Source organism: Populus nigra, chromosome 1, assembly GCF_951802175.1.
Source record: "Populus nigra chromosome 1, ddPopNigr1.1, whole genome shotgun sequence".
NCBI lineage: Eukaryota > Viridiplantae > Streptophyta > Magnoliopsida > Malpighiales > Salicaceae > Populus > Populus nigra.
The window spans coordinates 7,833,163-7,859,610 of NC_084852.1; the positions used below are offsets into that span (position 1 = coordinate 7,833,163).

The window sequence follows — 26,448 nt, forward strand, 5'->3', positions numbered from 1 at the left end:
AGTTAATTTTTTTGTTCATTTTCAATTAAATGAATTTATTTGTTAATGGATTATGGGTTCTGGAATAGGTTTTATTCTAGGTTAGGTGGAAATTTTTTTTAGTTGATTTATTTATTTGTTAATGTTGTTTATTTTTTATGTTATTTATTTGTTGTAAATTTGTTTGAGTTGATTTTCTTTTTTTTTCAAGCAACTCGGTTCTTGAGTATTATTATTTAGTTTTGATTTTTTTTGCTCGCTTTGCCATCAGTAAATTCATTGATAATTTTATTTTTGATATACTAGAAATTACTGACGAGAGTTTTACTAATGGAGTATTTCTGTCCGTGAGCTATTGGTAAATATAATACTGGCAGACTAAGAGCAGTGTATATATGTTCTTAATTTGGGACGTTCTTAATTTGGGACTAACCACCTGTGGTTATTTCTGATTATAAAGAAATAAATAAGGATATTATTTCAATCCAAACTTTTCATTAGATTAGTGGCAAAGGAACTTTTGGTGGAAGGTTTAGCCATTTAATGCATGGCAAGTGCAAAGAAAGCAATTATACAAAGGAGGCAAAAGGAGGAAAAAACATTTGAGAGAGATGTGCAAACCAAACGTCCCGATTGCAACTTCCATTGCAACTACAGAAATGACAAGGGAAATTCTAGTTGCTACCAAGCAAAAAAGCGCATTCATGAACATGTAATTGACTCTGAAACATCATCTACAGGCAGAATGGGAAAGCCAGTCAGTCATTCTCATGCAATAATAACCTCAATGCAATCCAATATATATGGTGAAAGATCACTTAATAATATAAAATTTTCCTGTCACTCTTCACCTTCATATTATCCACTGGACCTACTTGAGGATACTCCATTATCCACTTGAGATTTGCACACCCTCTTTCTCCTTCTCCTTTTGCAGAGAAGGGGTGGGATTGAAGTTTTTCGGTTAGGTAGTAGTACTATATACGTGGAGATTCATAATTTTATTCTTATTTCATTGAGATTTGTGTTCACTTTGGATAAATAAACTTGCACGGTACAATGAATTTTCTGTCCATTTCATTTATAGGGGTGATAATTATAATATTATCGATCGAACATAGTACTGTTGAATCAGCCACCTTTCGCAGGCTTCTATTGCTTGTGGTTTAATCAAGATATTTTTTGCAGAAACTTTAAGCTAATTAGTGTAAATGCAGTTTGTTAGGAGCTCCACAAACCAGACATAATGATTTTAGCTTGAAAGAATGTGATCCCTTTTTGAGCAGCAGTGGCATTTAATGGAGTTTCGGTCCCCCATCTTTTCTCATCTATATATATTTTTTTGCCTGTGATCCTCTTTGAGATATAGTATATAATAAGCACTGAGAACTTGATTCTCTTTTTATTTTTCTCTTTTCTTTTCCATATTTTTGTCAGCTATAATTAAGAAACTTTGGTTAATGGGGGAGCGAACAACACTTTGAAAACTTGATTCGATGAAAAAAAAAACCCAGAATCGATCCATTGTTCTTGCTCGCTTACACCAGTTCTTGAAACCGAATAGATTCATCGATCCACAAAATCAAGCAATAAGAAGATGAGATTCTGGTTATCATGAGAGGATAATTAGGAGAGTGACTAATGGGGTGATTACGGCTAATTAAGAACTTCAGATTTCGGCGTGGCGAGGAAAGGAATTAGTTAAAATGTAGCAGCTCACTCTCCATCTTGTCTCAAATGGTGGCTCAACTTGCTTCTTTCTTTTCAATATAGGTGACTAATCTTATCTTTGCATAAAATGTTAGTGGTTGTACAATGAAACCCTAGCTAATATGTATCCCACAAAGGGGATTCTTACAATCAACTGCTATTGAAAGAACTTCTTGACCTTAATGCATTGAAGCGTGATGAGGGCCAATCATTGATAGTTCAAACTTAACACTTAACAGTGTTGTGTTTGGTAGTCAGGGAAAATAAAAAAAAAAAAAAAAGAGAAATCAGCATGAAAAAGGGAGAAAACAAAACACATATAGTCCCTAATCTCTTCTAATTAATCAAAATAGTACGTATTAAACAGGAAAAGTGAAGAGAATTCAGTGATCTTTGTTCGGCTTAACACAATACTTTATCCATCTCTCTTAACCATGCAAAAACCTTGGCCATCTTTGAATGCTGTCCTCTATGATAATTAAATATTGTACATTGTTTCAATAACTAGAGTAGAAATAGCCTAGGATTTAAATAGATAAAAAATAAAAATTGCATTGCAAATAATGAAATGGGAAGTGAATTACACAAATTTGCAAAGTTTTTGTTGGTTATATAATATTTACTTGGTGACTACTTTAGAGCATGTTTGTTTTTATAGTTTACGATGAAGTTTATGCGCATGGAACTAGCCAAAAAAAAATTTAAATAAAAAAACAAGAAAAATTAACTTTTAGAGATAAGTTTTGATCATAATTGAGTTGTAAATATTTATAATCTCAATCATAAAAACAAACATGCTCTTAAATAATTAAAATAAAAACATAATTAATTAACAAGAATGAACCAAATAAGACAGTATCTTCATCACATGCCAAGTGAAAATCATAATTATTAAACTAGATTATAAAGAATCCGGTCTAAAACTGAAGTTTTTTTATCGAATAAGTTAATTGTAATTAATTAATTAAATAAAAATAATTTAAAAAGATAAATAATATTGTTTTAATTTAAAAAAATTAGATTTTAACCGAATCATATATTGACCTAATTTTTATATGTACTAGTAAAGGAAATTAAGTTTAGTAACAATATATATATACATATATATATATATATACATATATATATATATAATAAAGAAAAAAAAAGCATGAACGGTGAAGTCGGGCATATAGGATTCATGATTTCGTAATTAATGGATGGATGGATGGATGGTTGTTGTTGCTATCAATTCATCTCCAATCCCATCACACAAGAGTCCTCCCTTGCAGTCAGGGCTCTGAAGTCAATGCCCCACACACACACACACACATATGTATATATAAATATCCTTTCCTTTCCACATTTTGATTCCAAGAAAAACTTGCTAGCCACAGATGCTGTTGCCCAAATATTCCAAACACAACCAATTACCCTTCCCAATTCCCATATTTTTTTTATAATCCCAAAACCGCCGTTGGGCATATATTTTCTCCCTGCCCTTAGCCAATCACCCACCCAGGAAAAAAAATAAAAAATAAAAAAGCTTTGAAATTTTTTATTACAGTGAAAACAGCGAACCTTATATGTATATATATCCATTTTTTTGCCTTTAAGTACAACAACACACACGAAGATATTGCAAGGAAAGGAAAGAAACCCTTTTTACCATCTCCCTCCCTCTCCCTCTCTCACTCTCTCTCTCTCTCTCTCCAAACCTTGTTTTTCACTCTTCTATTCCATATTTCCACCCACCACCACTCTTAAAAGTTAACTCCTCTCTCTTTCGAGGTGGTGTTGTGGTGGTGGTGGTAGAGGAAATCAGTAAGAGAGCGAGAGGAAGAGGAAGAGCTAGCTAAGCTTGATTCTTGTAACACCCCCCCGCCCTCCGCCCTCTCCCTGTAAAATTCGATGAAAACCTCCACAAGATTTCAAGAAACCAAAAACCCATCTCCAATAAACTCTCCTCGTAGCAATGGAAGCAACAATGGGGTCCAGATTCACGCCCCACCACTCACTCCAATACCCATCTCCAGATCTGACTCTAACCCTTACCCAACAACCTTTGTCCAAGCAGACACTTCTACTTTCAAACAAGTTGTCCAAATGCTCACTGGCTCAACAGAAACAGCAAAGCAGGCCTCCTCAAAAACAACCCAAGATCCGCCAACAACTCCAACTCAAACTTCAAGGAGCTACAACATCCCTCCTATCAAGAACATGCCCAAGAGACAACAAAACAGCTTTAAACTTTATGAAAGAAGAAACAACAGCTTCAAAAACAGTCTCATGATCAACACTTTATTGCCTAGTTTTGCAAATAACTGTAACTCTTCATCGGTTACTGGGTTTTCACCAAGAAACAAGCCGGAGATCTTGTCCCCAAGCTTGCTTGACTTCCCTAGACTTACCCTTAGCCCTGTGACTCCACTAAATGAAGACCCTTTTAACAAGAGCTCACCTTCTTTAGGGAATTCATCAGAAGAGGAGAGAGCGATAGCAGAGAAAGGTTTTTACTTGCATCCATCACCTATATCTACTCCAAGAGACTCAGAGCCTCAGTTGTTGTCACTTTTTCCTGTAACCTCACCAAGAGTTTCAGGTTCTTCTTGAATATCATTCAAGTCAAAAGGATTGATGATGGTTTATGGATGGTTTTGAGGGAGAGGTAGAAATCTTTGTGTTCAATTGTATAATTTGATCTCTCTTTTCATCATATATGGTAAAGTCTTTAATTAATTTCTTTAGCCATTTTCTTTTCTCTCCTTTTTTCCAGTTTCTTTGGTGGTTTTTCTGATAATTGGGGACTATATATTACCATTAGGTAAGATTATTTAGGTGAATTTCATGTTTTTTTTTTGGAGGAATACAAGTATCAACATGGGAGAATCAATTTGACTGTGTGTGTGCATTTCTGAATACGCTGGCTTATTTTCAAGAATTTTGTAGAAACTATAGTGTTTTTTTTTCCTCTCTCTTTCTCACTCTCTTATTGACCCATGAATAGTGGATATGAAATTTCATTTTCCTCGCTAAAAATAGATTGAGAATTCACAATTTGCACTGAGATATCTTGAGTAGACAAGTAATTAAGTGGTATGCTCAATCATTGCAGGAGCTGACGACCACTGCATAACAATGTTAGTGGCCAATTACTGCATTTGATGTCAAAGGAAATTTTCAAAAAAATATAATCAGCTTGGGTGGAGATGAGTAGTAGTATGTTTTGCAATTTTTGATATGTAATGCTTTCGTCCTATTAAATTAATCAGGTCAAATTTCCAGTTTGGAGTGTTAATTAAGTTATCTGAGGAAGGTATTCTTGTCCTAAAATGGCCCACAAACTCGAAGTTTCAACAAGTTCACCGCATGCAGTTTTTATGAGCATCTATACCATTGACTTGAGAAGAAAAAAACCAGTACAAGGGAGAGATTACACAGTAGAAAAGCAATTTATGCCGAGAGAAAGTGTGGGATCAGAAATCGGAACAGTTCAATAGCTGATATTATTATTTACCATTAATGTCATAAATACTTTTACTGGTTTCTTGTTCTTTCCGTCTCTAGTTTCTCTCTCTGGTTTCATGCATGCTCTTTTATAGAACACTGTAAATTTGTTTTTTTAAAAAAACAATTAGCACAATAAATTAAAAATATCCACGGAGTATCACAGTTAGAAAAAATTAATGAATTTTTAATTATAACATGTAAAAACTATACTATTTAACCAAAAAAAATTTCATCTGTTTTATTTTGTCAATATTTTTAAAAAAATGTGCTCATAACCCAAAATAGCTGTAAATCCTGCCCTAGATCTTTTGGCCAAATGAATCTACTTGACATAAGATATTCTTGCAGTCTGAGTGCTCAGATTCTTGAGAAGTGAGAGAGAATGAATTTGAGGCATCCTTAGATTGTTTTTGGGTATCTAGCACCATTTTTAAGGAGCGTGTAAGGAACAACAGAAATTAATGAGTGTGCCTCTTTCATGGAGGAAGTGAAGTCGTTGTCCGTTGCTATAACTTTCAATTGCTATGCAATCATCCAATTTTGTTATTGTTTCCTACTTTATTTTCTTATTGAGCTTAAGGTGTGGTCTTTTATTTGACTTGGAGGAGACCTGTTATTATGGGGGGGAAGCACAAGAAAGGTTAGAAAAAATAAATAAAGAGAAGAGAAAGTGTGGACTTTGATATAATGATGATGATTGATGACTGAAAAAGAAGGAAAAGAGAGGGAGTATGAGCATAACAACAAAAGAAAAGCAGAGAACATGTGTCTGTATGAACTTTCTCTTGTATTTTACTTTTGTCATCCATTGTGTCTGTATGGACTAGATAGGGCATTATTTGACGAAGAACTTCCCTGATCTTTCTGTTCTAGTTGCAAGTTGAGTAACTTTTAGAGCCTGCTTTGGGTGCATTTGCCTTGCCTGACAAGGCCAGTTTCTGTGGCTGTTCAGCATAAATCCTAACTTGATCATATTTCCAGCACAAGATATAGAGACGAATACTACATATATACATACATCAGTTTAAAAACCATGAAAAGATTCCATTAATCCTTTTCACCACAAAAAATAAGAGCTGCTTCCACTTATGCTATTGAATATTTGCAATGATCCACATGATCAGATTACCAGGTCCACTTTTCTTGGGCTAGTTTGAAAAGGGAGAAATCTCATTGGATATGTTAGTTTTTTCCAGAATGTTTCTCCACGGGATAATCCTCTTAATGATTTTGTCCCTTTGAAAAAAATAGCAGAAGACTTTCATTCCCTCTTACCTATGATGAAATGGTGGATCAATTATTTGATCAAGACTTCTGACGAGCAACCTTAGGCCCACCCAGTGCAGATTCAAACACTAGCTACTCACATCTCTTCGGAAGTTTGTGTCTGTACAGTCGTTTTTTGGGCCACCACAGAATACGAAGTTTTTCAAGGTATGTTTTGCATTGTAGTTCATGACAACAAAATACTGCCTTGGTTGTGGTTGACTAAAGCATATTCCAGCCACGCTTCTGAGCACTGCAATATTAATCCAAATTTACGGTCGACACTCTTGTAATTGTGTTTCTCCGGTGCTGTTGACCTGTGGGAGTCCTACAGTGTCGTAACAAATACATATCCATTGTGCATGATCGGAGTAATTTGGTCTACTAGTTGAAAATGTCTCCTAATCATCGAAAAAAGAAAAAGAAAAACAGTGCTCATTTCATAAAACAGTATTGAAAAGGATAGAAATGTAGCAAATGTGTGACGACTTGTTTGAATCCTTCAGAGGGAAGGTGCGCCCACAACAGAGGGAATTATGAACTCAGCTCACATAGTGCTGAACAAATGATTTAAAGGGTCTGAATTTTTCCCATTGAAGATTAGTAAAAACTTTGAATCTGTCATGATCCAATACAATGATATGATATTTGGCATTACTAAACGATTGATCATGTTTGCCAAGTGGTCAGAATAATATTATTATATGCTTACTTTTAAAATATCAAACCAAGTGGTCGCAATAATAATTAGACACAAAGCTAGGAATAAAGTGCGCACAACGAATGTCAACAAAAGGGGTTTTTTTTTTTTTCTTCTCAATTATTGATGATGATGGCGTTTTTCATTTACTAGAAAAGTGATATTAGCAGTCACTAAGTTCGTTGAGATTTTCAATATTCACCTAGACATGTCGAAGTGGTTGTTATATTCTTCTAATTCATGGTAGATTCTGATCAACACAACTAATGAATTGTAACTCAACTTGTGCTAGTGTCTCTCTTTTTTCAAGATATTTAGATTGATGGTATAGTATAATAATATAAATTATATTTTGAGATTTTATCTAATAATTTAAGTTATTAGATTGAATTAGTTTTTTAACATACGAGTTTGAATCTCACCTTCTCCATTTATTTAGTAAAAGTTAAGCATAAGGTAATGTGAGTCTGCACAAGTTTCAAGTCTAAAAAATTTTTATTTAAAAAGGTATGTTAGACAATACTATAAATTATATCTTGAGACCTTACCTAATAACTTAAGCTATTGGGTTGAATTTGATGACCAAGCGGTCACAAGTTTGAATTCTAACATTCTCATTTATTTTATAAAAATTAAGCACAAGGTATTGTGGGTTTATGCAAATTTCAAACTTAAAGAATATTTACTTGAGAATGTGTATTAGAAAATAATATAAAGCATATCTTAAAATCTTGTTTAATAACTTAAATTATTTGATTGAATTAGTTATTTGACTAATATAACCCCCATATTTTTTACTAAAATTGAGTAACTTAAGTACTGTAGATAGATTAAAAAGGGCTGCAGACAAGAAGAAATTCCTACTTTGGTTTATATGACAGGGTCGATAAAATTAAGCCATTGTTGTCTATGCTGTCTTCTCATGTGAATCGAGTTCGTTAATTTCTCAAATAGTTCATGAACATAATTGCTCCAAAGAATAAAATCTTATTTTCCAACACAACCTGTGCTCCCCCACCCCCTTCCACAGGACAAGCTTCAGTTATTCTCATTTCAATAATTACATTACAGTATATACTAAAAGAGAAGTCGAGATACATGTAAATTGATATAATTTTATGATAAATTAAAATAAAAAAAATATATATATATATTTTAATATTTCATCGTGGCTATCAACGAAAATTGCTCCAGAAAAATTTCGTTAGTAATTGTATTGGAATTACTGATGTGTCAGATTATTGATGGGAATTTCATTGTTCAGTCCTCTCCTCTCCACATTTTTTCTTCTTCTTTCAAAACAAATTGCAGAAGCTCTCTCATCTTCCAAAAAAAAAATCCAACAACCAGAAACTCCACAAATCCAATTTCTCTTCATTGATTTTGTTTTTTTTTTGTCGAGCTGCACCTCATCGAGTAAGCAAACTCACTTATTTGTTTTAACTTATTTATGTTTTAAGTTAGATTATTGATATTTGTCTGTAATATTTATGATTTGCTTGTATATTTAAATATTTTATTTCTTTTATAATGATAATTTTCTTGTCTTAACTTATGATTTGTATTTTAGGATTTAAAAAAAAAAATTAATTTGTTACTTGATAAAATTAAGCGTGATTTTGTGATTTAAGTGTGTTAGGATTGAAGAAATAATGAGTAATTTAATGGATACCATTTATTTTTTTTATCAATTTTGTGGTTAATTTGAGAATTTGAAAAAAAAATGTGTGAAATTGATAATTAATAATTAAATATATTAATTTAGGTTGAATAAATTTGAATTGAAGAAATGATGGATAATTCGTTAATTTAGAATTTAGGTTTTCGTTGAGAATTTAGGGTTTAGTTAAATTAATGTGTAATTGATAATAATTAGGGTATTATTTGGTTTTATTTATTCTTAAATTGAATAAATAATAGGTAAGTTAGTTGGGTATTATTTTTTTTTGTCAATATTATGGTTTAGTTGAAAATTGAGAAAATTGTATTTTGTATGGAATTGATAATAATTAGGGGTTAAGTATTTTCAACTTATGAAGTGTTTGATAGTTATTATATTATGAATTATATTTTTCTAAACTGAGAGGATTGAGTTACTTTGGAATTAAAGAAATGATGGGTTACTAAGTTATTAGTTGGTTTCTATAAGTTAATTATGATTCATTTTTAATAAATAGTTGAATTTGTATATTTATATTTTTTTTTATCTTTCTAATATGTGTTCATTGTTTCCTTTAAGGCGTCATATATTCAAGAAAAAAAACAAGTTTAAGATCAACAAAAACACTCATGTTTCATCAAGTAGTAGTGTCGGTGATCGTGTTGTGAATCTAGGTGAGAATTATTTAGAGACATCTAAAGTAGAAGTTACTATCCAAGGTTCAATCTCTAAGGATAACATATCGAGCATCTCTTCTATGTAATTATTTTACTCATGATGTTATTTATTTTTAATGAGTTATTTTAAGTTTTATAATTATATAAAAATAACTTCCTTAAATTGATATACAAGTTTACTAATCTTGAAACTACTCGGTTCATCATCTCTACAATGAAGTGATCATTTGAAAAACTATTGCTTTAATAGTCGGCTTGATGATTATTGTGGGAAAAGTTTAAAATTAGATAGATAATCTAAGATTTTAGTTACCATTTTAAAAATTTTAAAAACTAATTCATGTATGAAATCAATTAAAAATTAAATTTGGTGGAATGAGAGTAACAAGGTGATTGTGAGGAGAGTGTTAAAAAATCATAGTGCGACTATGTAAGTTTAAATTAATTAATATTATATTATTATAAACTTGTATTCTTTAATTTTCTTACATAATTTAAGTATAATAAATTTAAATCATACATGAGTTAACTGTTTGTTATATCATATTGTGTGATTCTTTTGTATAATGCCCACGAATGAGCAATGAAGAAGGTCATGTTTATCAACCAAAGTATATATATCATAGACCATAACTGGGCAACTCATCTTGAATTTGTATTATCAAAAAGTTTTGCAAAGTGCTCAAGCTCCAGTAAATAAAATAAAAATAAAAAATCTCATGGTTCGATAAGCAAGCACACCAGATGAGCGATTATGTTTATCCACCAAGCAAAACTCCTAGTAAGAGTTCATTGTTATATTTTTTTTTCCTTGAAGTTTTAATTAAGAGTTTATTAGTAAAAATTTTAATAGACTATTTTATTTGCATAAAAAATAGCTTGAGCAAGAACCAACTTCAATGGAGTTGTATGAAGAAACTCACATAAATAAAAAGGGTAGAATAGATATCTTGTTGTAAGTGTTTTGATAATTTTTATTGGTTTAATTTTTTTTATTTATATCAATAATATGAAATATAATCAAATTTTAAAACTTGATTTTTTTATTTTTATAGGAGAGATATAACATCAATATGATTAAGAAATTCGGTGAAAACACTTCCACCACTCATCCTTCTCATAATCTTCAAGTGTGGTTGGAGGCTTCTACAAGAGATGGGGTGAGGTTTTCGATGAAAAATAAGGTAAAAAATTATAAACATATGTGAATATTTCATTGATGAGTCTATCAATATTTAAAATAGCTAATGAAATAAAAACCCAATAAGATATTTGTCAACCGTAGCTTTCCATCATCAATTTTGTCGGCAACTTTTAATGCCAACAAAATCTTCTCTATATGACAACGGAATATTTCATCAGTATTTCTCAATTTATGTTTATAAACCCAAACCCAAAACATTTTTAATGGGAGTTTGTGTTAGGCCTACCAAAGCCCACCACTCATATGCTTTGGGCTTAGTCTAGCCCATAATTGCTCAATGTTGGATCTAGGTCCTACCATCTTGAACCCACTCCATCATGACTTGGGCTCGGGCTAGCTCATTTCTCAATTTACCGTGCATATTTGAGTTGAACTCAAGACGATTCTTCCAAATCCAACAGGTATGCCTATGGTGTTTATCAACTCCCTGTAAAAGCGATGCTAAAGTAACTATCACGAGGCCCACATAACAACATGAAGTCGTAGCTTAGCCCACCTAATTTTCTCGTTTTAGGTTCTACGATGACAATGCGATTATCCACAATGATAATGCAGGCATCCACAATGGGGAGGGTAATTATTCTGCATGATTACCCTTGAAGATAGGTTGCACAGTTTATCTGCATCCCTACCTTTTACAACATGCAAATTCACATAATTCATTGATACATGAATGCCTATGAATCACCATGTACACTCTTAGAGTTTCATCAACTCCCAAGCACATTAATGTTCGTATTATCTTCTTCAACCTCTGATCATCTCCTGCTGAACGTTTCAGCCCATCCACCGGCTTTGGACGGACCCAAAACATGGGAGGTTTTCCACGAAGCTCGTCTCCGAGAATTCTAAAACTCATCGAGCAAGACTGGTCACGGCTAGCTGCTTTGGTGAGAGGAGACATTACCTGACCTAAGTTGAACTTCCAAGTCTGTTTTCCTTAGTTGAAACAAGGTCAGATTATGCAAGCGAGTCCTTCCATTTATGGAAAAATGCGTGTCCATATAACGATGCAAAGCACAGGAAGGTTGCAAAGGAAACAGCCGCATTTTCTTTTAAAAGCAACATTTTTATTTATGTGTGCGTTGTGAAAAGCATATCATACATTTGCAATAACACAAGTACATATCTGCTTTCAGATTTCCAAACAAAACTTAGAGTGATAAATATTGCATACATATCTGCCATCAGATTTCAGCGAAAGAGGTGATTGTCTTGAAACCGTGATTCTCTGGAAGAGGTGCATTTCCTGGCCGGATAGAAATCATCACATCCAAACCTGAAAATTGTATGAAAATTCAAATATCAAAGCGAAAGATAGCATGAATGAGAAAAGGTCACTAAATTTTCAGAAGTGCCAATGAGAATACAGAACTAAGTTTGCAGAACAAATATTTGCTCCGACTCCAGACACTGTTGAAGATGAGTAAGCTTGCATAGAAGCCTTTTCATACCTCTTAGCACTGGAGTAAACTAGCTTCTTTGTGGCAACAAGAATATGTTTTTCTTTGCAAAACAAGACACCACATACAATTGAATCAGTTGTTTATAAGCCTTGTTTTTGGTGTACAGTAGTTATTCATCACTTGTGGTATTTAGTTCCCTTGGAAAAATGAAGAAGGTAAAGAAAAGGTGAAAATAAACAACCAAAACCTTTGTTAATTACGGTCAAAATTGGTGATTGTGTTGCAGGCTATGTTTTTTGGTTGAGACTCAAACCCAGGTCTACTAAGGGATGGAGAGAACAGTAACGCAAATTCAGCTACAACTTATTGCCAGGGGCAGGGGTTACTGAAGTCGGCTATTGGGTTCTAATAAATATTAAGAAACCAAACCTGCTATAACCAGTGACTTGCATTGATATATTCCTGAGGGAGAGCAGAATACATTCCCAGGCCTAAGGCTCCAAAAAACAAATTGACACAGAGAAAGGAAATCTAATGTATTGGTTAAGTAAATCAAACATGTAGTGAAGTGATGCACTGGGAGGTTTTTTCCAGCTGCCCTTGGCCCTTTGCAGCCCTCCATAAAATAGAAAACTAACTAGCCATCTTACCTGGCTGGACAGATGAAATTTTCTTTTTAACACCAAAAAAAAAAGCTTAGATGACAAAAAAAAAAAAGAGCAGCAGACAGATTAAAGAAAAATTGGACACGCAGTAATAATGTATTTTGAATTTTTTTTAAAAAAAAAAACACAATTCAAGATATCATGAACAATTCAAAATAAACCAAATGTTTTAAAAAAAAATCAATATGGCATCTTTTAAAAAACAAATATTGAGACAACAACATGAACTTTGCGGCCTAACCCGTCAAACCCGCAATTCAGAACATGCATTCCACTTTTTTAATAATTAAAAAAAATACCTCAATATATGATATAAAAAAATCAAAAAAGTGGGGTAAAAAACGATGAAGTAGGAAGAAAAAAAAATCAAGATGATATTTTAAAATATATATATATATATACCTATATATATATATATATTGACCCGGCTGTATATTGAATCAACTCAGGTTAACATGCTAAACGTGTAACTAAGGTCATAAGACCGTAATAACCATGTAAAAGTAACTTAACAAACTAATCCTATAGAAAAACTATAACAAGACATATGATGCACGCCAATTCAAAATAAACCAAATTCTTCAAAAAAAAATTCAACATGGCATCTTAAAAAAAAAAATATTGAGACAACAATATATATTAAATCGATCCGGGTTTTGCGACCTAACTTGTCAAATCTACAACTCTGGTAATGAATTCTACTGGGTTTAATAATTTTGTTTTTAAAATTTCTTCTACCTAAAAATAAAAGGGAAAGGTGTGTGACCTTGGACCAAGTGGCCTTGCACGCCTGGGCCTCTAAGAAAAGAACCCAAGAGCGTGGACCTTTCAACCTAGGCCCACGTACCTAGACCTAGTTTATATTTTTTAAGATTTTGTACAGGACAAACAACATATTTTTTTAAAAAAAATAGATAGATAATAGATCATCTGTTGCCCATAATTTGATCACCATAAAGGCAGCTAGAAAAAAAATTGAAAACCAAAAACAATTGCTACAGTATCTACAGTACCAAACACCATTCTGTTTTAGCTTCAAGTATAATAATAAGCAACTTGTTACCTGCTCCTTTTGCAGCAAAAGCTTCTTGAAAAACATCCGTCACAAACAAAATGTCAGATGGTTTATCAACTCCAAGTGACTCTGAGATTTCAATATAACTGCGTGTTTCTTTTTTATTCCTGCATGGAAAAGGAGTTCGAAGGGTTATCGAAGTCCAAATTAAGTGGCAATAGTACTCCGGTAGCATCAACAAAACTTACCCCACTGTGGTGTCAAAGAATCCAGACAAATATTTTCTCAAGTCACCATAGTTCGTCTTTCCAAAAATAAGTCTTTGTGCCAGCCTGCTTCCACTAGAATATATGTAAACCTGAGGCAACATAGAAACAGTAAATAATGGCACAAAAAGAATATGCATAATCAAGAAATTGAAAGCCTTTTGAGTCACACTCAACAAGTTCATGGAACTCAGCTATTGTATTTCAAGGATCAATCCTTCTGGTGAATTTATACAATGGATCTCAAGCTCTTCAATGCCACTAACAACTATTAGTCATATATTCCAATTTCCTCATTCATATAGGCTTTTGAATGTGCTTTTATGTTCTGATAGCAATGGCATAGTATTTTGTATGTAGCAGATTGCCTAATATTCAAACTTGTTTATAAGATCCATAATAGATGTTCTTACAAGGAACTATATATTAGCTAATAGACTGTGTGCAACATTTTTTTACAAATTCATTAATTAACTATCTAATACATAGAGTCCAAGAAGCTATAGTCTTGCAACATAACTTCAGATTTAAATACCATTAGGCCGGTTATTAATAAGAAATATTTGACATCAGCAGTAACATCCTCTTCTGTATACAATGATAACATAGTTCACAGTAATGGGGAATTTCAAGATAAAGATGGGTAACAAATTAGTATGTGATCATTTGAAATTACTGTTTGAATCATTCAAACTTTGAAAGGTAACTTGCCACATGGACAAGTGGCAAACTGCAGCTATGACATTACATTAAACTATAAACAATATCCCCTAATAAACGTTGAAAATACAAAAAGGAAGAACCTTTATGCCCAAAGCATGCCACTTCTCCAATGCTTCTGGAACGTCATCATACACCACTCCTTCCAGCTCATTGTTCTCATATCCAGTTCTCCATATATGACCCTACATTAATAAATCTTGGTAATATCACAGGGATACACTTTATACCAAGCATATCAATCTCATGGTTACCAACTTTATGTTTCTGAATACTTACTTGCAATTGTTTTAATGCAGTGATCTTCCGATCTGCTTTTATCATCGCTTCCACATTAGCAACCAAAGCTGCAATTACCTCCTCTTTCCCAGCATCATCCGTTGGAATAGGAATAGCACCATTAACACCTTGTGCCAAATCATCTTCAACCTGCAACAAAAGATTTGACAGCACAGCAACATATTTTAAAAAATCCCTGAAGAACTCATAAACTAATGGCAACAATCAACCCCGTATAAAAAAGTCCACCAAAAACTGCTAAGCCTGGTCATTCAACTCCACTTTATACTGTTTTGAGTTGACTTGTTACAGGAAAAATGGAAGCACTGCAAGGAAGAGCTTCATCAGCCCATTGATTACATCACAATCCCGTGCTTCACGTTAGAGCATGTCTCTACTTGATAAATTTGTCAATTTTCTAAGATTTGCACTCCTTCGACAGCATGTCTGCAGTTTTTCTGGTACATCCAAAAATTTCAGGGCATCTATTGTGATTTTGTTCCTAACATGTCCTTGTACAATATAGAAAGAGTTGCCATCTTTTATCTCTAGTTAAACTTTTGGCGTGCTTTTTTTTGTCCTTTCCATTCTTTTGTTTACTGTGCACAACCACCATAAGATATTTTGTCAGGGACGCTGGAGAGAAAGGAGAACATTAAGTTTCAAAAACTATTAGCAGCTAACTTCTGTTCATGCTTCCCCTAAATGAATAGCAATCTTAATCATCATTTCAAACAAAATTTCCAAAGATCAATGTTAAGATTCCACTGGTAGCCTGCAATAAAAGGCAAAATCAATCTGGTATGACATGTGAATTACAAGCATACCAAAACTTCTAATAATAAATCTTACTTGTGTGCGCAACAACTTTATATCATCTTGAGTTTCTGCAGTATCATATGTTGCAGACAAATGCCTCCCAACATTATCACGGGCATATGGAAATAGAACATCAGCAACAAATGTTATTGGAGTAGTAGTTCCCTCAATGTCAAGTACAATGCAACGCTGCAACCAAATAATTTGAAAAATAATAATGTTCACTTGATAAGACATAAATATTTGATAATAGATAACAACATTACCAGTACATTTCAAACCGCAAGGGCTTGGGTCCAACATAAATCACAAGTTCTATTAAGCCAGTATAACCCACATCAAAATTAAAATGCAGAGAATATAAGTAAGTTGAGGACATCGTTTTAATAACTTACTGGCAACGGTTCAATTCTGTTATTTGAATTATTCATGCCTGCCTTAACCTTGACATTTTGAATAGGGCCATGGTTTGGAGTAGACCAATCTAGGCCTATTTGATGAAGTTTGATAGCAGCATCAAACAGATAGTGATAACATTCAGCCTGAAAGATTAGAGAAATTTAAGTAAAGCTCCAAAAGGGAACATCAAAGCATTCTGTAAGGAATTGAGGATACATACACGCATACAGCTTGTTTTGGGCTCAAACCATACAAATATAACTCTCTCAAATATATCATTTTATAACACTTAGGATTGTATAACAGCATAGAGCAGGAGTAGAGTATGTTGCATTGCATCAAACAACATTTTGTCTTGAAGGTCTGAAACATCATTTACTATTGTGCTGCTCATATTATGTCTAATATAAAATTCAAGGTATCAAAAAGATCAGATATGCAAGGCAAACCAAGAAAAAAGGGTAAGAAACCCCACAAAAGTAGGCTTTCATTGAAAAAGCTACTCAAGCACATATCAGTTATCATATATGTGGGGTCTTTGTTCTAAATTTTGAAGGGGGGGGGGGGGGGGGGGGGATTCCAAGCTGCTGTATATCCCGAGATTTTCCTTGCTTAGCAAAATAAGACCAGTTTTAGGGTTCCATCAACAAAATTCCTAAGCTTTCTGCTACAGCGCCTTACAGAAAATGATATAGCAACAACAAGAGAGTCAGAAGGGAAATTGTGAAGGTTAATGCCCAATTCTACACCACATAGCTGATCTGCCAAAAAGAGCAATAATAGCAAAAACTAAACATCAAATAATAATAAGAAACTGGAAAGGGAATCTTTTAACAAGAGAACAAGAGAAGCCCTTTACATAGCTAAAGTTATTGCATCATTTTATCAATGTTTGAATGGCTTCCCACATCAATTATCAATTGAGTTCCAGAAACAATTGCAGGTATCACTGAAATACTAGCAGCAGCTTAAGCTATGCCTGTGTTAACTTTACTCTTCAACTTCACCATTAGTAGGAAATTATCATATGACTCAATGATTAAGAATTTTAGATTCACTTCATATTTGCAGCATCTCCAAATAGCTAGCATAAAAACATTTGATGACAGATAACTTTTCTAATTGATCAGGCCCTTTATCACTAAAAATACAATCAAGATCATGTTATCAGCACATTTAAGCAAAGCAGACAATGATAACAGAACAATCAAATAAATTCTTGATATAAAATTATTGAAATTTCAGTGCAGGTGCCAACTTCATTCAGATCATTGACTAGGAGTCACAAACCTGGGTTTTGGCACTGATCCATGAGTCTCCCCATATATATATGCCATGATTGCGAACAAGCACAGCTGTGGTTTTTGGGTACGCTTCAATCTGAAAAACATGAATGCATTTTACGTAGTTCAGAGCATATCCCACTGAATAAACAAGAGAACTGGAGATCTTTAAGGTAAAAAAATCTCAAAGAACAGTAAAGGCATGTTCTAATTGGCAAGTTTGGGTTATGCCACTCATCAGTATAACAGTGAGCTACTGAAGTATAATCATCAAAAGATTACTGAAATAATCATCCATCATCAGAGCTACATAAGGAAAACGGCAGAAGGAAACAAGTAGATTTTTCTCCTTCTACAAACACTACATGATGAAACCATAGATCTACACATAGTTAGGTCCAGTTCATAAGAAATATTTGATTATTTGCTCCCGCATTATCATTGTGTTCCACAGATGAGCATAGAAAGTCACATGTTAGAAACCAAGCAACAAATTGTAGATGCCAACAAATTAAAGAACACACAGCTTTAGCAAGAGAGTCTGTAAGCTCGTTTTCATAGGCAGTGTTCTCTATTATTGGGACAACAAGTTCGTCATAGTAGCCATGGCCTTGAATTCCTTTTATCATCTCCATATGAGTGATCTGTAAATGTAAAAAAAAAAAAATTCAGAAGCAAATCAACAAATGCAATGAAAAATGAATAGCAGTTGGAAAAAACAAATCATGTGATGTTGTGTGCAATGTTTAGTGATGCATGACTACAAGATCTGACTTTCCAGGATGCATACACAACCAATCAAAATACAAACCCTCTTTTATCAAATTAATACAGCTAATAGCTGATACTCTGAGATGACAATACTGTCACTTTTTCAGTAATAATGCCACAAAGAAAACCCACCATCTTGACTCAGGAAGGCCACAATTGTAGGAAAAATTTATTTGGTTAACTTCACATAATCTATTAGAAAACTAATGCCACTATAGGGCCAATTGTTTCAAAAAATCTGAAAAATGACTACACACTTTGATCCAATTGGTTGAATTTATAAGGTTTTCAACCCCTACCCATTTGCCTTACACCCCAGTAACAAAAAACTAAGGAATTTACATTTACTGATAGGATTATGCTTTGTTACTATCATCATTTAGTATGGTCAGAATGGCCTCTCGGATTGGAAAACACTCGTTCATTTAACAGATATGTTACTTAAATGTAATCTGAAACTAAAATAAAATAAAATAAAATATTTTGCCGCATGTTTATATCTAATCTGTGTCCTTGTGCATTTGGATCACTGATGATTCATCCTGTTCTGGCATCACAAACCCACGCTTTCAACCAAGATAACATCCTCAATTGTCATCTTTCCCCGTGACTTAGAGAGCAAATGCTGAGTCCACATGTGCAATAAAATCATGGTCTATTTCTCAGATACAGGATTCCCCAAGGCTCCACGAGATAGATCTTGAAAATATCAAGGACAGAAGGTGGATATCTTTTGGCGGGGAGGGGTGTTAAGAAAACAACAGTTATAAATTTGAAAATTACAACCACATGTAAATTGTAAAAGAAAGACTTACCCGGAATTCTTTTGATAATGGATTGATCATTGTTACAAGACAGGATTCCATCCCGTGACTGTGAATGACGGCTCCTGCATTACGCATGTCATATGCCTGCATTACACCACAAATAACTGTTAATTGTGACTCATGAAGAAAATGCAAAATTACTGTACTAATACATAAATGTATTATAGCTACTATAACAGTTAAGAATTCATAAAACCATGCCTTTTTCACTAATAAACCACTTTTTAAGATTTAAACGTTATTGATAACTCAAACTCCATTCCTTATGTGCTATCAAATGGAAGACATACTCGAGTAATTATTAGCTACTGAAAAAGAACACGAAACTGGTACCTTCAAGAAAAGTGGAGCGCAATCAGAACACTTGGGAGGCTTGTATGGGTAAGGTTTCGGAGATGGTGAAGACAATATAGACCCATTTGTAGCTAAGACATACATGTCCTCTGGTTCCATTCTCTCCTTCTGCACCCCTGCCCAATACAACAAATATTCAAGTTAGCTTCAATAAAATTACCAGCAATCAATAAAAAGCCATAGAAAATACGTACTAAGACCAAGAAAAAGCAAATTAAATTGATACAACCACGCGAGGAACTAAGCGCACACACAGACAACTGGGCTCCAGTATCAAATACACAACAATAAAGAAGCAATAAAGCACAACATACAATCAAATTAAGGAGGGGGAAAACCAGAAAGCAAAACCACATAACCAGCCACAAACACTAACAAGACCAATCAAGAATCCATAAAAATACAAACTTTTAACACATAAACCAACCCTTAAAAAAGCAAAAGAATCAAAACCTGAATATTAGTATTACCAGAAGGGGACATGAGGATAAGCTGCTGGCGCTTAGGGATAGAATCATCATGGGCCTTGATGGTGATGCTGCCACCGGTCCCAGAAACCCATCCAAGGGTGTAGAATTGTTTGCAAAGATCAGCTATTAACACCCTTGTGTCTTTAACTGCTTTGCTTTCCAAATAAGCCTGTGATGCCACCTTTGCTGCCGCCATTCCTCCTCCATTCACTGCCACTGCTGGTGGGGCTGCTGCCATTTGCTTGCTTTCTCTTTCTAGAGAGAGGATAAAAACAGAGATTCTAGAGAGAGAGAGACTCCTCCTTTATTTAGTTTTTTGCTTGAATGTGCTAAAGTTTTGATCTTTTATGGAGAGAGAGTGGTGGAGAATATGATTCTGCTGTTTAAGGTAAGTAAATTAATAATTACTCTGTGTTGACTCAGAGTATGAAGTTTTTGGGCCTTATTGGACCACGAAGGGCTGTCAAAGTAAGGTATTATTTATTAGGTCAAACTGGATTATTTACATGCGAAAAAGATTTTTTAATATAAAAAACATTTTTAATTATTAACATTATGTAAATGAAGTTTTCATATAGAAATAATATAATTATCATTTTTTTAATGTATTAATACTGTAGCAGTCATAAAATTATAATTTTTAAGTTTTTTTATTCCTATAAAATAGCATAATTATAAATGTTGCCAAATTTTTTATTATAGAAGTGGAAAAAATTATAGTTTTTAATTTTTATTATAAGAAAAAAAGTTTTTATTATATTTTTTTATTTTTATACTTAGTATTTTTATCATTTTTCAATAGGTGTATTTATCAAAAAAAATTCTTATATTTATTTTTTTTTAGTTTTTCCTTTTTTTCTTTACATAATTTTTGAAAAAAACTATTATTTTTAATTTTTTACACTTTAAAAATTTATCACTGGACACTTGGTCAATATATTTTTTTTTTCTTATCTTTATTTTTTAGTAATTTGTTTTTTAATTGTTTTTCTTTATTTTTTTTAGAAATTATTATACAAAAACTAAGGAAAAGTTATTTCATTTTAGCAATTGCAAACATTATTCCATTCTTCTACTACATTGAAAATTAGCTTAAAATCTTATATTTTTATTAATACATATGATCTTTACTATTTTGTATTATATGCAAATATTGACTTTTTGATTTACAGTTATATTTTTTAGTTGATATCAACAAACACGTTAATAACACCTACATGTTAATTCTTTTATAATAGAAAAAAAATTAGTTTACTTGTAGTGAGGCAAATTAAATAGATGCGTTAACAATTTACTTCTTTTTTTTTTTGCATTTATTGGCACAGATGGTTCTCGATGTATTTAATTAAATACATACATTTGAAAAATTGGCATATATTTTTTTGCCAAAAAAATATCCGACCCACGACAAAGCGTAGGTTAAAAAACCAATTTCTTTAAGAAGGAATCAAAATTAAATTGAATGAGAGTTAATTTAATATAACTTGATTGATTTGATGAGTTTAAAGGCAACTTGAATAATTGATAAAAATATATTTTTTCTAAAAAAATTTAAGATGATATTTTTTAAAAAAATATTGAGATGGTAATATATTTGATTGACTCAGGTTAACTTGAGTTAACCTACCAAATCTATAACCAGATCATGAGACCATGATAACCCCATAAAAAATAAATCAAAATAAATTATGATGTTTAATTCTTAATCAACCCAATAAAAAAATCATTTAAAAAAAATAAAACAACCTGGTTTAACCTGTCAAACTCGTGACCTGGACCGTAAGACTGAAATAACCGCATAGAAAGTAAATCAATAAAAATCATGAAGTTCACGTCTCAATCAACTCAATGTTAAATAATAAAATTTAAAAAATAAACAAAAAAATGACCTATGTCAATATAAATTAATTCGTCAAACTCATAACTAGGATCATGAGACTAAGATAACCTCATAGAAATCAAACTAAAAAATGACTCAAATCAACCCAGAATAACTTGCAAAACTTATGATTCAAGTTATGAGATTGTGATAACCTAATGCAAAACAAATAAAAACACATTGTGAAGCTCAATTATTAATCAAGCCATTGTTGAATGTTGAAATTAGGGGGGAAACCAATCTAAAAAAAAAAGATACAATAAAATGATCGGATTCAATCTAAGTTAACCAGCAAAATTCATGACCTGGATCATGAGAGTGAGATAACTTCATAGAAAATAAACCAAAATAATTATAAAACTTAATTCTTAATCAACTTAATAGTGGAGGCTGAAATTAAAAAAAAATCAATGAGTTAATTGGGCTAACTCATCAAACTTGCAACATGGATAATGAAACTAAGATAACCATATATAAAGCAAACTGTAATACATAATGAAGTTCAATTTCTAATAAGCTAAATGTAAAATGATGAAAAAAAATTAAAAATTAAAAAAATGATGACGTCGTGCATGTACTTGGATAACTATAATTTTTTTATGTTTGAAAAATAAATTGAACTGATACACTACGTGGCAATATAGTGTAGAATTAAAGATATGTTGTGCTTAAATGAAATGAAGTTTGTTTCAGTTTATTTTTACTAATTGATCAGCATGTATCATACCATTTTTTTTATTGTTATTATTGTTGAAGTCTCTTAACTTGAAAATCATTACCATTCAAAATATTATTAGCCCACATAAAAGAGACTAAAAAGAAAAAAGAAAAAGTAGATAAGAAAGAAGAAAACAATTTGTGTAAAGCTATGTTTTTATTTATAAATCAATTAATGGATAGGAGAAAAAAGCCCACAAACTCTACTATATCATATCAAATATACTTTAAAGTGAAATTTTAATATATATATATATATATAGATAAAAAAAAATTAAATAGCAGCTTGTTTGAAATTTTTATCATGTTCTTCAATTTTATAATAATTTTAAAAAATAGAATTGACATACTTCATCCTCTTTTGTTTTAACAAGATGATATGCATATTTAATGAAAAAATAATAATGATTGTAGCTCCCTCAATATATATGCATGATTATTGATGATCATAAACTAGAACATCTAAAATAATAATCTTCGAAGATTTTATTGTAAGAAGGCCAATTATTTAATAAGAAAATAATGATTATCCAAACATGTTCTACTTGAGGTGTATCCCTATTTATGTTACCTTATGTTACTAAACTTGAAGGAGTTGTCTCTTCTTACAATATCTATTATGAGAAGTAGCTTCAGTAACAACTTAGCAATAATAACTCCAATGACAGCCAGTATAGGCAGTTGTAAGAAATGTGTTCAACATGTGATTGTTAAGTTAATAATTCACATGTGATTTGTAGATAGCTGGCAATTAAAGTTACTTAGGAATGAGAAGTTAGTTAACATAGTCGGTTAGAATGTGTAATATATATATATATATATATATATATATATATATATATATATATATTATAGTTTTAGGAAAGTTAAGAAGTATGAGTTGACATTTTTGTAAAGTTTTACAGAACTCTTTCTCTCTTTTATTCTTTTAAATCTCTTTAAGTTCTCTTATTCTATTTTCTCTAAACTTTTTTTCTTTTCAAATCCTTGTTGTTAAGCAAGGTTCATAACAATTGGCATTAGAGTCAATCCAAGGCCTTAATCGATTATTTTTGGATTAAAATGGTGGAGAACAATAAGATAAAGGTTGTAGAAAAACATTTTAGAAAGCTTGATAAACAACTATAAGTTATTCATCAAGAATATCAAGAATCAATTGTTGATCAACAATAAAAGTGGAAAGAATAATAGATGGAGAAAAATAAATGGATTGGTCAAATCATTCTACAGATTAAAGCATTAACAACTTAATTCCAGTCTTTTCTAACTAATTAGGTGACAAGGAGGGAAGTTGAAGCTAACTTCGAATGGATATTGAATACTCCACCAATAAAAAAAAAAGTAAGCACACAAAGTAGTCAAAAAGCTGTAAAAGAAGAAGAAGAAGAAATTATCTATTAATAAGTGGCAGAAATGGTTCAATAACTTATGGAATCCTACCGCATCCAAGGATTAATACAAGAATGAAAGGAATAAGCTCTTATGAAAGGTATAACACCACTGGTGAAGGACTGATTCTAAACCGAAGAGGATAAATTAATGAAAAGATTAATGGTATTCAGGAAGTTGGTTTAAAAAGAATTGCAAGGTTATTCATGGTGAAGTTCTTATGGGTTCACCAAAGAAAGTTGAGGAACTTTATTTACAGTAATAATAGGAGGATGATGAACCAAAGAAGAAAAGGTTAAAGCAAAAATTATCTCTAAAATATATTTAGAAATAGAGGAGATTATTGGATTGCATTAAAGCACAACTACAGTAATTGGAATTGGTTGTAATGTTATTGCTTTCAGGCTGTAAGACTTGGTGGTTTCCCTATGGTAGACTTGGAACAAAGGGTAAAATGCTTGGAATGTCTAGAATAATGGAAGTTTCTCGTTCTCGAACAATGTCAATGAGCAATGATTTGGCTTAAACCAGTCCACTAAGCACATTCCTTATTCATGTCCTTACTTAAGAAGATAAAAAGATCAAGAGAAGGGCAATAAAGTTTTGATTATGAGATTAATTCAATGGTTTAACTTGTTAAAGAAGATGTCACTTGAAAAAATTTAAAAGAACTTATCGATCAATTTTCTTATTTTTATATAGATTCTCGAGGATAAAATTTCTTGATAAGAAGTGGCTTCAAATACAACTTAGTAGTGGTAAATATAGTGACAGTTAGTAGAGGCAATAATAAAAAATAATTCAATATATGATTGTTAATAATTCACATGTAACTTGTAGGTAGTTGGCAGTTAAAGTTACTTAGGAAAGAGAAATTAATTAACATAGTCAATTAGAATTTATAACATAAATACTATAATGTGTAATTTTAGGAAAGGTAAGATGTATTAGTTAACACATATGATTCTTTTTTAATTCTCTTCTTTTCTCTCTAAACTTTCTTTTATTCTCAGATCTTTGTTGTTAAGTAAAGTTCAAAACATCTCTTCGCTCTTTTTTTTTATTTGATTATTTAGAGCTATCAGTTGGTTGATTAGAAAGTAAAGTGAATTGATCTTATGTTTTCCTTACTTGAGGATCAAACAACAAGGTTTTTCCAATGGAAATGTCTTGCTCAAAGATTATTGCCATGCTTAAGGCGTGCAAGACAACCCAATGATGCACTAAGTGACAACGTATTGTTTTTATATGCTCACTAGAAAGAGATTCTTTCTTGTTTTCATCCTTGTGTTGTGTTGGGTGTTCTTATGCTATATAAATGTAAATTTTATTCTTGAGGTTTTTTTTTTAAATTAGCATGGTAAAAAAATAGAAAAAAATGACACGATCCATGAAATATTTAGAAAAATGACACAATCATGCGAGTTACATATAACTACAAATGAGTTAAAACCCCATTTCTAATTTCCTCTCCATTTCTTTCCTTATTTTTTTTCTCCTCCTCCACTACACCTCTCTCCACTATTGCCCCATCATGACCCACCCATCTCCCCCCATCGTGAAACCACCAACTAGCAACTGCAAAACCATCCCTTTCTCTTTCCACCGTGACAATAAAAGACTCTCCACCCGTGAGTCTTTTTTATATTCTTAACTACCACTTCCATAACCATCATTCATAATCAACACATAGAGGTATATTAAACACTCCCCTCATATCAATTTCATAGGGTTTGTGCTAATTGTTGATTTTGATTATTTTAAGGTTTAAAATCAGGTTTCTTAGGATGATTTAGGGTTCTTATAAATTAGGTTTAAATTATATTAATTAGCTATAAAATAAATTAATTTGAGTTATTGATTTTGCTATTTATGAAGAAAATTGATGAATTTAGGTTGTTGTCGATTGCAAATTAGAGTTTGAGGTTTTTTGGTTAAATTACTAATTTTATCGAATTATGTATAAATTATGTTAATTAGTTATGAAATACATTAATTAAATTGATAATTTCATTATTTATGGAGAAAAATAAATTTGAGTTTTTGTTGATTACGTTATGTTTAGGTTTTATAGTTTTTTAGGTTAATTTAGAATTTTATCGAGTTTGGTATAAATTATGTTAATTAGCTATGAAATACATCAATTGAGTTGATAAATTCTTTATTTATGGAGAAAATTGGTGGATTTGGGTTTTTGTCAATTATGTTACTCTTTAGGGTTTCATTGAACAAACTCTTGTCGAAATTATATACTTTGATTAATTTGTAATTTTGATAAATAGACTTGGGTTTTGTTATGTTGTTTAACATAATGTCTCATAATATTGTAATACTATACTTTTATGGTGTCACTATTGTTAATATCAATAATTGTATCACTTGCAATAGAGGAAGTAATGAGTTCCCAACTGCTATATTAGATAATTCTCTTGTCGAACTGTCTAGAATGTTATATGATTTAATTGAATGGAATATGTTGAAAATTGAAGTTAAAATTAATTGGA

At 31.9% G+C, this 26,448-nt stretch overlaps 2 protein-coding genes across 4 annotated transcripts; one reads left to right on the forward strand and one right to left on the reverse strand.

The window, feature by feature from the left end:
* Positions 1 to 3,062: 3,062 nt before the first annotated feature.
* Positions 3,063 to 5,214, forward strand: LOC133691229 (VQ motif-containing protein 4-like). Of its 3 annotated transcripts, XM_062111657.1 has the most exons (3): positions 3,063 to 4,336; positions 4,445 to 4,492; positions 4,784 to 5,214. In XM_062111657.1, exon 1 carries the CDS (start codon positions 3,580 to 3,582, stop codon positions 4,279 to 4,281), a length of 702 nt encoding a protein of 233 aa, XP_061967641.1. In that variant the 5' UTR covers positions 3,063 to 3,579; the 3' UTR covers positions 4,282 to 4,336; positions 4,445 to 4,492; positions 4,784 to 5,214. The 3 variants fall into 3 exon arrangements, with proteins under 3 accessions (XP_061967641.1, XP_061967650.1, XP_061967633.1); XM_062111666.1 differs by lacking the exon at positions 4,445 to 4,492; XM_062111649.1 differs by lacking the exon at positions 4,784 to 5,214 and having other exon boundaries at positions 4,445 to 4,561.
* Positions 5,215 to 11,733: 6,519 nt separating this feature from the next.
* LOC133668255 (probable bifunctional methylthioribulose-1-phosphate dehydratase/enolase-phosphatase E1) lies at positions 11,734 to 20,327 on the reverse strand. Its single transcript, XM_062088034.1, has 12 exons — positions 19,960 to 20,327; positions 19,469 to 19,605; positions 19,124 to 19,219; positions 18,062 to 18,181; positions 17,545 to 17,634; positions 16,251 to 16,397; positions 15,889 to 16,044; positions 15,037 to 15,186; positions 14,841 to 14,942; positions 14,020 to 14,129; positions 13,820 to 13,938; positions 11,734 to 11,964 (listed from the first exon to the last, which is right to left on the reverse strand). Exons 1-12 carry the CDS (start codon positions 20,195 to 20,197, stop codon positions 11,873 to 11,875), a joined length of 1,557 nt encoding a protein of 518 aa, XP_061944018.1. The 5' UTR covers positions 20,198 to 20,327; the 3' UTR covers positions 11,734 to 11,872.
* Between the last annotated feature and the right edge of the window lie 6,121 nt (positions 20,328 to 26,448).

What these genes read in the sequence shown, in the direction of transcription:
- LOC133691229 (XM_062111657.1), top strand. Translation starts at nt 3,580, where the DNA reads ATGAAAACCTCCACAAGATTTCAAGAAACCAAAAACCCATCTCCAATA.
- LOC133668255 (XM_062088034.1), bottom strand. Translation starts at nt 20,197, where the DNA reads ATGGCAGCAGCCCCACCAGCAGTGGCAGTGAATGGAGGAGGAATGGCG. An exon ending in CAGACTCTCTTGCTAAAGCT is followed by an intron (nt 17,635 to 18,061) that starts GTGTGTTCTTTA and finishes CATGTTTTTCAG; the next exon opens with ATTGAAGCGTACCCAAAAAC. An exon ending in CTGCATTAAAACAATTGCAA is followed by an intron (nt 14,943 to 15,036) that starts GTAAGTATTCAG and finishes TTATTAATGTAG; the next exon opens with GGTCATATATGGAGAACTGG.